The sequence below is a fragment of the Lagopus leucura genome, unplaced genomic scaffold, assembly GCF_019238085.1.
Source record: "Lagopus leucura isolate 7727_CA_CO unplaced genomic scaffold, USGS_WTPT01 Super-Scaffold_100002, whole genome shotgun sequence".
NCBI classification, from domain to species: Eukaryota; Metazoa; Chordata; class Aves; order Galliformes; family Phasianidae; genus Lagopus; species Lagopus leucura.
The window spans coordinates 20,372,513-20,386,303 of NW_024962263.1; the positions used below are offsets into that span (position 1 = coordinate 20,372,513).

Sequence of the window (13,791 nt, forward strand, 5' to 3'; positions counted from 1 at the left end):
TGCACAGAAAATATTTTTCTACTGCAAGTTGTGGCCATCACTGACCTCAAGTACTGGATTCCTGAGGTTAGACAATCAAACTCTAAAAAATTGCTTCCACATTTCTGAAAAAATTAGCAATTGGAAATTGAAACAGCAATTAGAAATTTAGAAATTAGCAATTGAAAAACAACTGTTTTTCCTTCTAATGGGTAACCTTTCTGTATCTAAGTAACCTTTTGAAGTAACCTTAACCATACGTGCATGTAAATATACACACACAAATAAGTACATCGAAATAAACCTTCATGACCTGTCTTCTCTAGCCTGCTGAGTGCAATGTGAAATCCTACTAAAATATGGTCTACAAGTGGAGTTATAAATGAATAATTATGACCCAGCTAAAAGAAATGCAGTAGTGAAGCAGAAGGCATGCATTCAGACATTGTTTCGCAGTGACAAAAAACAAAGGCACCTTTGGCAATAGTAGCAAAATTCAAATGTTCTGAAAAACTTAATGCCATCTTTTCTCTCTTTTTTTAAAATGTAACGACACCAAGGCTATGCAATTTGCAATTACTGTGAAACATGTTGATAACCACAGCTAATATATTATCATCATACTTTGCTAGACTGAAGATAAACACAAGACAGAGCTATATCAAATGGAAAGATGAAATATCAGGATCAAAATATGATACATGCAAAGCATAATTTTTTCTTCTGAAGCTATTATAAAAGTAAGTGTAAGAACTAAGAAGAAAGCTCTCTGTGTTAAAACGGTTCTCTAAAGAAATGCATGCATTTAAAAAAAAAAAGAATGCCAAGTTAGGCGATTTGCAAAATTGCTACTGCATACAATTTGTGAGAGTGGAAAAACAAACACTGAACACAATACTTAGTGAGAAAAGAATCAAACGTGACTTTTAACAAAAGGCACCATAGCCTGCCCTACCACATCCACGGCAAGTGCCTGGACACTTTTGCTTATATTTGCACATGCCCTGTGATTGCCGAGTCGCATTTCCTGGTAGACATTACTACAAAGTCTGCGGATTCTGTTGACACCCCCCAGCTTTCTGCACAAACACGCCAAGTACATACTAAAAGGTTGAATGTCCAGATGCACTAAAACAGTTCTTCTTACAAAGCAGAAAAGTGGAGCCGCTATTTGTTTTGATTGTAGCAGAAGAACAGTTGATTACTTTAGCTAGGCTTTGTTTGCCTGTTTTGAGTGGACCGTAGGAATCTTCCTTGACTGGACAAAAGATTTAAAAAGAGAATACTGTATATCAACTAATGCTGAAAGGAGGAGTGTGGGGGGGGGGGGAATAAATACAAAATAAAATCAGGCAGCCCAGGGACTGTTTGGTAGACTTCTCAACGAAGTTAAAACTGAATGGACAGCTGGTGGTGGATTTGTGCGTGACAGGGAAAAAAGCCCCAAGACAATCTGCCAAAGTCTCAAAAGTCAGATGTAAATGCTGGCTGCAGTGCATACCCCAAGGTGCTCTGGTTGCCACGCTTCAGCAAGTTAATTATGTGCCTTCAAATTAGAGAAGAAAAAGCAAGGACAGCAAGTTAGTAAGGTTCAGCCTAGTGATCTATGCTTTCAGCAAAGGCAGAAACTGTATCTAATGTTAGCAGCCGTTGGTGTGTCTGTATACATATCACCATCTACGTTTTTATGTATACACACACAAAGAAGTAGATAATCTTATTTTTTAATGTGCAGAAGACACCGGAGCAGTTGATTATTTCAGAGCAGTAGAGCGCCGGAGAGCCAGAAGTTAGTACGGAGAGTGATGGCAACGCACAGGAAAGGAGCATGGGAAGGATTTAGAAGAGCTCGCAGGACAGAGGTGCTCCGCTCTTACCCCATTACTCTGGGTGGAGTGAACTGACTGCTCGCTGGTCGAGGAGCATGTGCTCATGCGGTCTGTGTCCTTGCTGTGTGAAGAGTGGCGGTGGACCTGCCGCTGGAGGGAGTCATTGTCCCCAGGGAAAGTGAAGGAGCCAGGGCGGCTGGCAGGGGATGCTGGGATGGAGCTCCAAAAGGAGCCCTTCTGCAGGGGGCTGCTGGGTGGAAAGGTTTCTTTGCCAAAAGGAGAAGGGAAAGTCGTGGAGAGAGGAGAGTTCATTGGTGAGATTGCTCCTGGCCTTGGCTTCCCCAGCGTCAGTGATCCTATGCTGTTTCTTGAGCGACTTTCCTCTGAGCTTCCACGTGAGTCTTTCTGGGCTCCGTCAGCTGAGCCAGAAATGTTTCCCGCTGTCTTCCTGGGACTCTCAATAACTTTCATCTTGGGAATCTGCTCAGCTTCTCTCTGAGGACCGTCCGGTTCTGCACTGGGAGGGTGCCTGTCTGGCTGGCTCAGGCCAGTTTCTAAGGAGGTGTTGTAGTGTGGCAGGGAGAGATTGTGAATGGACATACCTGACATCTTGTCTGCCTCTGCTTGGGCCGAGGCTGCAGAGGAGACCAGGACTGGGGAATGGTGTCTGACAGGCTGGGGGATCCGGGATGGCCGGCTACGGCTGGAGCTGGGCATTCCACTACAGCTGCTGGGGCCGCTGCTGTTACCACTGCTGCTGCCGCTGCCACCTCCACCACTGCTGTGGTTCCTCTGGTACTCAATCGGAGACGTCAAGGCTGCAGTGGGAAGGGAGTGGAGGTGGTCAGGGAAAGGAGACCAGGAAAGGAAACAGAAATAGTTTAAACAGACATGTTTTGTGACAAAAGGAGAATATGTGTCTCAAATAAGAAATTCCCTTATCAGTGCCAGTCATGCTATAGACCTCAGGTCATTTTTATGTATTACGCCTTCATGACTTGTCATATATCACCTGCTTTCTGTTAAAGACAGAAAAGTTAAATCCAGGCAGAAACGTCTTCCTCCAGATCGCACTGTTGGTCAGTAGCCAAGATGGGCAAAAAGAGATGCGACTCCAAATTCTCAGTGTATTGTTCTGACCATTACAACTCCAGATCAGGACAACACGGTATGGATACAGAAATATAGCAAGAACCTTCCAGTATCACAGAGGATATCATCATGGTCTCGTGCAGAACCTGAATGCTATTGCCTCAGTAAAGTGGGAAAACAATGGCTAACAAAATAACAAATAGAAAACAGATTCTGAACAGATATTTAAAACTGCACTGGGTATTTAGCCCTTAAAGGCTTGCATTTGGTCAAAAGGGTACACAGACTCTGTGCATCAATGGGTGGTGTCTCTCTTAATTCAATTCTTGGTGAAATCAAATTCACTGTTTTAAGAATCTATCACTCTTATCAGAAATGCTAGCATCTGTCCTAAAGCAAAAATGCAGCACAAATCACAACTGTTATGTATTGGTGCAGGAAGAAGGAAACTTGCAGAGCATTTCAAAGCCAAGAAACAACTGATGAGAGAGAATTAATCAGTTATAAACTTTTGATGAGAGCTGATCATTTACCATTTAAAAAGTTGCGCTGGTTTTCCAAAATTTGGTTAATTTCATGGATCCACAGCTGGCGGACTCCCGGACTGGCAGAATGCAAAACAAAGGTCTCCGTGGCATCACCCGTTCTTGATGTTAGTGCAAATTTACATGGATCACTGTCCACATTTTCCTCCAGGGAAAGGCAACTCACCTTCACACAAAAAGAGAATTTCCTTTATGTATTTTCTGAGAAACACACTGCTCAAATCTTTTACATGGTAGCTCAGAGTCAAATCTCCAAACATGATTAAGATAACCATCCATTTACTCAGTAAAATAATACTAAGGATTAACATAGGTCATTTTTGGTACAACCAAAATGTCAACAATGAACAGTCTCTTCTACAGCAGCCTTTGCCCTAGAGACTGCAATAACTGCTCGCTGACAGATGTACTGCACTAATTCACTGTAAGTATAGCTTAATGCTCTCCATCAACCCTCACTCTCCCCTTGTGTTATTTAAAATGCTAAGCCCACTTTAGAGCTCTAGCAATGGCTCATACCAAAGCCTTCTTCTGCAGAAACAGTAATGTTGTGAAACAGGCTGCCCTGCCAGCACAGAACACGATATGCAGCTGGTATGCAGAGCAGCAAGGCAAATAAGAGGAAGCAGGATCCACCCAAAATGCTGAGGAGTGCTGGTGAGCACTGCTAGGAACAGCTTTTGTCTCTGAGAAGAGTTGAAGCAAGAATAAATGTTTTTTTTGGGGGGGGGAGAGGGGACACGGGGGAGGGAAAGGATTTTCTTGTAGGAGAGCTGACACAACCAAGAAGGTGGAACTACTACGTGCAAAAGTTACCCATCCATTTGGACTGACTGCAGCTGAAATTGATCAGAAGAGATACTTACCAAGTTTTCCTTATTTGCAATGATTTCACTTTGCAGTGTACACACAGCACAGAGTTGAAGACTGAACTGTGGATGTTTGTCCAGCTTTGAACAAGAGCAATGGCTTTGGGATGCTTCACATGGGAAGCATCAAAGAGCTGGAATCTCAAGATTTCCATTTCTCAGAGTTAGCACAAATCCAGTAGGAAGTAATCTCAGGAAATGACTGACACCTTGCTGTGCTTTAAGACTTCACACCTAGACGCCACTGGGATTCCACACTGAATAAGAAACTGTTACCTTTGTGTCCCCCGCACAAATGCTGCTAAGACTCACACACAACAGTTACCTTGATACTGTTTTTAAACAAGAATCCGGGCATGGAGAAACCTTTCTTTTTATCTAGCGGCTCACTGAAAATGACAATCTGCTCAAACAGGAAGACTCGTCTCTCCTTGCAGCGTGGCAGAAGACCTGCATCCTGGTCTGTAACCAAGAATGTGTCCTGGAGTAGCAGCTTACCCTGGGCTACAATTTTACCCTAAAAACAGAAGCAAGTGGAAACATTTAGCACAACTCTTCATTTTTTTTCCAATCAATCTTAGCAGATGCCCATGCCAAAATTGCTTTGAGTATCTCGCAGACTCTTAGAGCATTCATTAATACATAAGAAATTCCTATGTCTTTTTTCAGAAAACAGTGAAAATACACACCCTTCCTGGCTTTTATTTTCATTTTGCAGTTGAAGGCTTGTTAACAGTACTGATTAATACTTAAGGGCAACAAGGTTTGTGAAGGGCTTGGAGAATATGCCCTAAGAGGAGTGATTGAAGGAACTGGGGCTGTTTAGTCTGGGGAAGAGGAAGCTGAGGGGAGACCTTATTGCTCTCTTCAAATACCTGAAAGGTGATTGCAGCGAGAGTGGGGCTGGTCTCTTCTCACTGGTGACAGGATGAGGGGAAATGGCCTCAAATTGCACCAAGGTAAGTTTAGGTTGGATATCAGGAAACACCTCCTTATCAAAAGGGCTGTTAAGCATTGGAATAGGCTACCCAGGGAGGCGGTTGAGTCACCATCCCTGGATGTGTTTAAAAACCATTTGGATGTGGTGCTCAGGGACTTGATTCAGCAGAGGGTTGTTATTGTTAGGGTAGTATGGTTAGGCTCTGGTTAGGCTTGATGATTTTTAAGGTCTTTTCCAACCTGAGCAATTCTATGATTCTATGATTAAACAATTCTATGATTGAAACTACAGGACTTTCATTATTCTGTTCTCAAAAAGCTCCTTTCCTACCGCTTCTCATTTATTCTTCTAATGTTTTCCAGAGTGCTGAAAAGGGAAAGAATCCAAATTCATACCTACATTACAAAGCAGAAAGGGTTTCACAGATAGAGTATGTGACAGTGATCTGGCTAATACATATTGCATCAACAGTCAATGTTATCTCTTCCAGCCTAGCTTAGTGACTGTGCACCCTATCCTCCTTCTCCCCATCAATGCTTTCCATAATGTTAGTATCTAATTTCTAGAGCACTTGACAAAAACTCACTGAAAAATCCCAACCAACTTACATCAAATCCTTGCAGACGGCCAACATTCATCATGTCATTACACCGTTTTGGTACTATACACATGACCTCTACAGCTCTCTGTTCAAGACAGATAAAAAGTCAGAGCTTAATTTTCCAAATATATGTTAACAGGATAAAATTTTGTTTCATTTGCTATGGTTACTTGAGAACAGAAAGTAATGTGAAAAGTAAACACATTATAAGCACGAGATCCTTGAGAAGATCAGAAAAGGAAAATAACGTCAAAACAAGTTCAGAATAAAGAGCATTGAAATCACTGAGAGAAAACATTTCAAGTACCTCTAGTTCTGTTGTATCAAGGTTAGCTTTTTTAGAATATTTGAGGAAATCCTGAAAAAGGAAAAAACAATAGTGTAAGTTTTGTGCTCATTAAATCACACAGAGAAGATCTATGTTTGCTATATTCTCTGTCAGAGAACGAGAGACTGCAGAACACACATACAATTTTTTTTTCTTTTTAAAGCTTCTTCCTGGGGTGCTCTCCTCTACATACTTTTAAACATTTATTAGCTCTTCTGTTTTAGAATATACAAGACATATATTAAGACAACAGTTCCAGGGTTGCTTTTCAGTAAACATTTAAGTGTAATTAAAATGGTTGCATGTATAGATGAAGAAGTTGGGATGAATCTTATCTAGAGATGAAGACAGTTGGGATATCCCCCTCCCCTTTGTATGACATTAGTACTAATTCTAAACATTTTCCACATCACTGACTTAAATTCAGTTGAACTTTAACTGTTTAAACAAACAAAAAAACAACGCAACATTTAATTGTCCAATCTATTTACTTCAATTTTCAAAGCTACCTAAATATGGTCAGAAAATAATCACATGACGTTGCTTACAGATCTGGGTTCTATTATGTAGGAGAGAAGAGCATAAGCAATTATTTAAAAAGGGAAAACATAATTTACCACATATTACATTATTCAACTCAGAGCTGCTTTACCTTTAGTAATAGCTGGTATTTCATAATTCTCTGCACAGGTTTTATTAACAAGTCTGTGAGCTGAAGTCTGTGGCCCAGGCGTTGCTTTAGATCCTGAGGGTTGTAAAACAAAGATTTTTTTTGCTTCAGATATTGCTTAGTTCAGTTAGAAACACAGCAGCATACATTACTATTAATGGCTATCAGAGTAGAAACTGGCAAAGACAGCAGAATTTGATCTTCAATTAGCAAAGGATGGAGTCCTTTCCCTGTATCACTTTTGCTTTGGAACTATTCTCTCCTCCTAGCATCTTCTATGTTTTTTTGGAAAAGAATGTATACTGAAACATAATTCTTAACTCACAGATTGTTGGTCATCTAACATCAGAATTTCACTTATATACACTGCTAACCATCCTGGTTAAGGCTAGTAAAGATGGTATTATTGATTAATTAATATCTAAAGTTCAAGTATAAGATTAATACGTTGTTAGAAACCTGTATCATCCTTGAGAAATGAGAACAGAAATGGCAAGAAATTACAATTCAAGACAATAACAGCCACACGTGCTGTCCTTTTTTAACCGACAGATCTGATAACGCTTAGGGTTTGTTGGTGCACACATCTTCTCTCAAGAACTTACCTCAAAAAATGTGTCAATGTATTCTGAGACAATGTGCTCAGACTTTGGTTTGTTCTGGCAGTAAACTATGTACATGTGCAACCTTCTCTCCTAGAAAAACAAGGATGCAGAATGATATATTATCATTGGGAAAAAAGCATGCCAGATTGAAATAGAGCACATTTCACAAAACTACACATCTGAAAACCATTTATTTGGGGAAACCACGATGATTTCAGAAAGCAAACACAAGTCAAAACATTGTCACAGTTATATATACACTCCTGAACATCAGATGCATAGAGACAATAGCTTAGAAAGTTCCTTAATAAGCACTACAAAAATGGTTACATTTTTTATTTAGCAACAAAAATGAAGAAAGCCTCTGAAATATCACAAATTTGAGTGCCTTTTATTTGAATTATCTAGTTACTACTATAGTATAACAGCATCCTCCTCCTGTTTAGCTGAACAGAGTAATTAGAAGAAACCTGTCTATCCTTTATGTAGCATTAGCTGTCCTATTCAAGTTTGTGTGCCGTAGCAGGTGATGTAGCCTCAGAACAGTGGTGCTAGTACTTCTGAACTCTGAGTCTGTATTTTGTGTGTGCACGTGTTTTTAAATTGAGGCAACAAAGAAAAAAAGGGAGCATAGCTTTGATACTAAGATTCTTTCTTGATGACCACCTTGATGGTTAAGAAACACAGACGTATCACATGTGTCTATAATCAGTTCCAAATTCTTCCTAATTGTTTTGCCAGGACTGCTTTTCCTGGTCAGAGAATTAAAGAGCAATGACCAGTAATGAAAAAAAAGAAGAAAAACAAAGAAGAAAAAAAAGAAAAAAAAGGAAAAAAAAAAAAAAAAAGAAGTAAAATGAAGCTTGAAATTGATACAAAGCACAGATTAAAATGATTAATAGAATTTTTCACATTCTAGCTGGTAGTTAGGGTTGTGCTAGAAGATGTTACATGTCACAACATGCCTTTCCATCTGCAGTATAAGCGTGCCTTTCAAAGACAATTCAGTTCAAATAAATATACCAGGAGAAAGTAAAACAGCAATGGGAAGAATTACTCCCTTGGTTTCATCACATTACACCAGTGTCAAGATTCTCCCCTCTCCCTTCGCTTTTCTTTTTTTTTTTAATAATAATCCCTTGGAAATCAAACAGCTGGCTCCTCATAATTAGTCAAGGAATTAAGCCTGACTTCCAGTTACTGTTCAATTAATGATTGGCTTTCTATTTTTTTGCTATTCTGGTGCTGACTTCAAACATAAGACCACTGGGAAAATTTGAAACCCACTAAATATGCTTAAACCTAGGCTGTCCTTTGTCTTGTGCAAACAATCACGTTTAGCAGGCATGTTTTCTTTCATCTACCTTATGTGATTTGGAGTACTCTGAGAATTCATCTCAAATAGATACCCAATTGTTCTTTGACACAATAATATGCCCCAAAAAAGATTATAGGAGGTACATAATTTTTGATATTATCTAGTTTCTAGATAGCTAGTTTATCTAAGTTCCTTCTGAAGTGTTACGATGTCCAGATGCATCACACAGGCACTCCTTTTAGTAAACAGATGAAAAAGGGGGAAAATTGTAAAGAATTATAAAGGGTACAGTGTTGGACTAAAATTAAACACTATGAATGTCTGGCACTCACTATTTCTTCCCCAGGTGAAAAGGGATGAATACCAAACACTGGTGTGATTCTCAAAAAGGGAACGAATACAGAACTAGAACACCCAGAAACCTCTATGGAAAATAAGCTGCTTTCCTATTTCCTGCTTGCTGTCTTCCAAGGCAGTGCACTGATATCTAGGTTTTAATATCCACATTTAGAAGACAGGTGTGTATCATCATATGAAATAACAGTTCCCTCAACAGAACTGCAACTGAATTGACAAATGGAGCCCATACTCATATTTCTTCTTAGAAGGCTACTGCCAACAAAAAGCCAAGGCTATTTACTTAGGCCACTTACAAGCTCTTACAATCTCTCCTCCTCTTACAACGAGGAATATTTTATAGCACTTTCTTAACTATGTTACATCATAGATATATTCTTAAAAAATGTGTCTGTTGGTAAGAACATACTAGAGCTTGGCCATAGAAGACATTTGCACTTACATGCTTAACAAACAGGGATCCCAGCTTTTCTGGATCTTCAAGGCACTTCTCCAACTCTCCTAAAAAGAAGCTGAACATAAACAAAGTTAAGCATTTTTTTCTGATAGCATATATTATGGCAACAAGTGATTACAAGGCAATCTTATTACAAGATACATTTTGCATCCTGTCAACTGTGTTGGATATTAACACATTTCCAAAATGACAATATTAACAGTGTAATATTTTAATACATATTCCAAATGGACACATATGCCAACATGGAAAAATACTTGTATTCAATAAATTTTCATTCATGTACTGATTGAAATTTTTCTCCTACCTAGTTTAGAGTGGTTTAGGTGTTCATATTGCCATGCTAATCTCTGAGAAATTCATTAAAGATTATATTCTTAAACAGAGAAATCTAAATCTCAAACAAACACATGAGTTCTGCACAATGCTACCCATACTAGAGATTCTTATCCGAAGCAGCTGTGATACATAAACAAATCTTCATACCAACATTTTTGAGCAGAATCTACTAAATAAATAAGTGAAAGCACATGACTAAGTGTATTTACCTTGTTTCTAAATATTTGAGGGAACAAAAATTTTCTTTAAGTCAATTTAGTATTTTTAGGTAGAATTGTTCACTAGCAGGCTTACAAGTTAGATATACTTACTCTCTGTGCCAGTCGTAAATCTGGTGAATATTTCCAAATACAATCTTGTCTTTGCCTTTCATATCATCGGGAACACCATCTTCTTTCATAAGTGCCATGTAACCCTGCAACAATGCAAAGAAACTCACTTTTAATATCCCAACTTAAAAAAACTGAGGGTAACCTTGTAATCTCCCTTTCCTCAGAAGCCTTTCAAGCTGACCAGAGTAACAATTTGCTTGGGACAGAAAGCCAAAGAAATCATAAAACTGTTTTACACATAACTTCTCCTGAACAATGGTTACAAAATATTGTACTGAAGATAATTATATTCATGAATGATATTTCATAGGAATATTATCAAAAGGCCACCTTTTGCCTCAGAGGTTAATATCTGTAGTTTCCCCCATAGTGTGGAAGAAATGGATGTTTCTTTGGTGGAAGATTTAGAGCTAAAACCAAATTTTGGCCATGCAAGAAGAAAATTTAGTGCCTTTCTTTCTCCTCCTTCTGTTAAGCATTGAACATAGATAGGCCGAAATTCACTGTTATGTGCATTTTCTCTGGTTTTCCATATGTATTTCATTGGTAACTCAGCGTTATGCATCCCCCTAAAGTCTCATCTCTTTTACAGAAGATGAAAATACAAAGTCTAAGAGAAGCTTAGCAGTAGGGAAGGAGCAAGCCTTCCAAATTCAGGATAGCTCCTCTACCTGCTTAGCCTACAATGCTTTTTTGAATTTAGCAATGTTAAATAGATAAATAAATTGAGTTGCACAGTTGGTTGATACCACATTAAAAAAAAAATAAACTAATGAAAAACAACATACCTCAACTACGTATCCCAGATCTCGTACGTAGTCACGCTCTGTCTCCACTAATTCCTGCAAGACGTAGCTACAGGGGAAAGGAAATGGCGAACACACATTTCATTAAAAATGCTTCTAAAAAAGGATTAATGATATATAGCCTTTTAGACATTTGCATAGCTGATAAACACAGCTGAAAATGAAGGATTAATGCACACAGTTTCTAAGCAAAATGCTTCTTTGATTATGAAACTGGAACATGCTAGCTTCTGTTTATCACAAGTTAGATGTTTTCCTACATGTGTCATTTAAATTAAACATTTAACTACTGTTTAAAATAAAATGCTAGTATATCTCTGATCTGGACTCTTAAGCATAATAACAAGCATGTTTTTCTTCTACCATGGTAACACTTAACTACTACAAAAGGAATTAAGAATCCCTGAAGAATGGCACAGGGGTATAGAAGAAGGGAAATGATCATTTTTTGAAGCCTGAAAGACCTCTGAATATTTAAAGATTTGCATATTTTTGCTTAACTGAGATTGACATATTACAAAAGTCAAACAAAAGTGCGACTGAAATTAAGTTATAGGAAATTTATTCTGTGACTAGTGTTTGAGGAAAGAATTTTTTCTTTACATAATGTAATTGCATGCTTGATACCTAACACAAGTCCTCTTCTTTCCAGATTAACAGCTTCTGCTGTCAGTTCAAAATGGACATTTTTTAAACAGGCCTTTTCTCTCTTCAAAACATTATTAAGAACAGAGTGAAAATGAGATCTTACTGTCGTCTTTTTAAGGAGCTGGATTTCCTTTCTTCCATCTCATCTATAGGTGATGATGAGGAGAGAAGAGAGTTATCTGAAGGGTTGAAGGATGGACTGCTGCTGTCACCTTGATCTACTAACAAGGAACTTGGACGGTCTTCCAAGGCCTAAAAATGTATTCAAGAAAGGACAACGACATTTATTTCCCTTTTAGTCTCCAGATGTATTTACATAGATCTGTGTATGGGAACCTATGGAATACCAATTACTGTATCTTGGCAAAAGAGGTCTCAAACTTTGAGGAAAACTATCAAAAACTTTGTTTTCCGGGACAGAAAATCTAACTTCATAGAAGCACGACACATTTTAAATATCACTTTCTCCTTCACAGGAGAAGAATGCAGTTCAATTAGTTTGAGCAGAACGGGCTGAAAGTCAGATATCCAGCTGAGGATGTAAGTACTTCTGTAGTAGAAACTATACGCATGTGTACTTATTGACAGAGGTTAAATTATATTTATCACTGTTTAGTTCTCTCATACGTAAGCTATTTTCAAAAATAAATGGAACAACTTTAAAGAGAATTTTTTGGAAGTTATATTTTTAATCACAACAGAAGTGGCATTTTTTTGTCAAACATTTTAATTTATTAACTGGCCAACATACTGACTTGCTTTTGAGCTTGACAGCTCAAATCCTAGGAAACGATCTCTCTCTTCTGCCAGATAAATGGTTTCCAACACACAGACTGCTCAGTCTTATTGTTTGTTTAGAAGATGGAGAAGCCATAGGAGAAATAATATGAACAAATTTCTTTGAAATATTTACTGGACTTCTTTAATCTAAACCCATAATCTTGGATCAAGCTATTGTTATATAACACATTTCCTTGCATGTGTTACAGTCTTCAACGCAAGACAGATTTACTTCACCAGGATGGGGTTCCATAATCTTTTTTTTTTTTTCTTTCTACAAAAATTAAAAACCCAATAATAACATGACAGCCTAAAAAGTTGGAAAAACTGACCCTTGGCTACACGTGTGAAATGAGAACATCTCCAGCAGGGACTATATGCAAGGATCATTAATCTACATCCACTGCCAGGCCGTATGGAAGAGATGTGAACTATTAAATTTTCCATTTACAAAAGGCTGCTTTGAATTTTCTCACAGATGACTTCTTATTCACCCTCGCAGTGCAACAGAAGAAAAAACTGAAGTTAACACTTTAAGCATGCAGAAATTATTTATCCAATAATGTAAGTTAAGTTTAAGTCTTTCTGAATGAGGAAATGGAAAAGCCAATTTTTCATTCTGAAATTCAAAGCTGCTTAAATTTAAGAAGAATCTGGGAAATATAAACTTCTGGTAACATGAGTTTGCCAAGTTGTGTCTCTCTGCAGAGTCTTCACAGTGGCACTTCTACTAAGTCCAAAGAGGTGTTCTGTATGTTGCAAAAGCCAGATTGAAAATTATTAAGAGAATAGATTGGAAAGGACCATCTAGTCCAACGCCCCAGCTCAAACAGGGTCAGCTAGAACATGTTTTCTAGGACCATGTCCAGCTGAGTTTTGAATACAGAGACTGTGGAATTACCTATACAATCTACTCTTTTCCAGTGAGAATTTTCAGTAACACAGAAACTTGGAAACATAAACTTCAAAAATCTGACAAAATTATGCCTACTTAATTTGTTAGCAAATGGAGCCAGTAACATTCAAACCAATTCTCTCTTGCTCTTTATAGGTATTATTTGTATAGTTATTATCACATTGCCTAAAGAACAGCTAGATAGCACAAGCTGTTTGATCAGTATCTGTTTTACTTAGCAAGATTTACTTCTAAGTTTTAGATTTAGATTTAGAGATTCTTCTAATGCGGCTCTATGAGGCAAATTAGGGTAATTCTGGGTCTTAGCATTTGTTTTTCTGCTCGGACAATTTCTTTTTTGCTGGTAGGATATGCATTTTCTTTGTTCACCTCTCCTTCAC

At 38.1% G+C, this 13,791-nt stretch overlaps 1 protein-coding gene across 3 annotated transcripts in view; it reads right to left on the reverse strand.

Annotated features, from left to right (window-relative positions):
- Nucleotides 1-13,791, reverse strand: part of TRIO (trio Rho guanine nucleotide exchange factor) — a 224,410-nt gene that overhangs the window by 11,631 nt on the left and 198,988 nt on the right. The window contains exons 38-49 of one of the 3 annotated variants that reach the window (XR_006178638.1): nucleotides 11,819-11,967; nucleotides 11,050-11,116; nucleotides 10,241-10,344; nucleotides 9,576-9,645; nucleotides 7,459-7,548; nucleotides 6,836-6,928; nucleotides 6,163-6,213; nucleotides 5,863-5,940; nucleotides 4,640-4,831; nucleotides 3,434-3,611; nucleotides 1,857-2,626; nucleotides 1,084-1,237 (exon numbers count right to left, since the gene is read on the reverse strand). Coding sequence is in view for 2 of the 3 variants with exons in the window: in XM_042870088.1 (XP_042726022.1) it covers nucleotides 1,857-2,626; nucleotides 3,434-3,611; nucleotides 4,640-4,831; nucleotides 5,863-5,940; nucleotides 6,163-6,213; nucleotides 6,836-6,928; nucleotides 7,459-7,548; nucleotides 9,576-9,645; nucleotides 10,241-10,344; nucleotides 11,050-11,116; nucleotides 11,819-11,967 (1,842 nt within the window). In the remaining variant the exon portion in view is untranslated. The remainder of the gene's footprint in view (nucleotides 1-1,083; nucleotides 1,238-1,856; nucleotides 2,627-3,433; nucleotides 3,612-4,639; nucleotides 4,832-5,862; nucleotides 5,941-6,162; nucleotides 6,214-6,835; nucleotides 6,929-7,458; nucleotides 7,549-9,575; nucleotides 9,646-10,240; nucleotides 10,345-11,049; nucleotides 11,117-11,818; nucleotides 11,968-13,791) is intronic. The other 2 variants (XM_042870088.1, XM_042870089.1) reach the window with 2 other exon arrangements.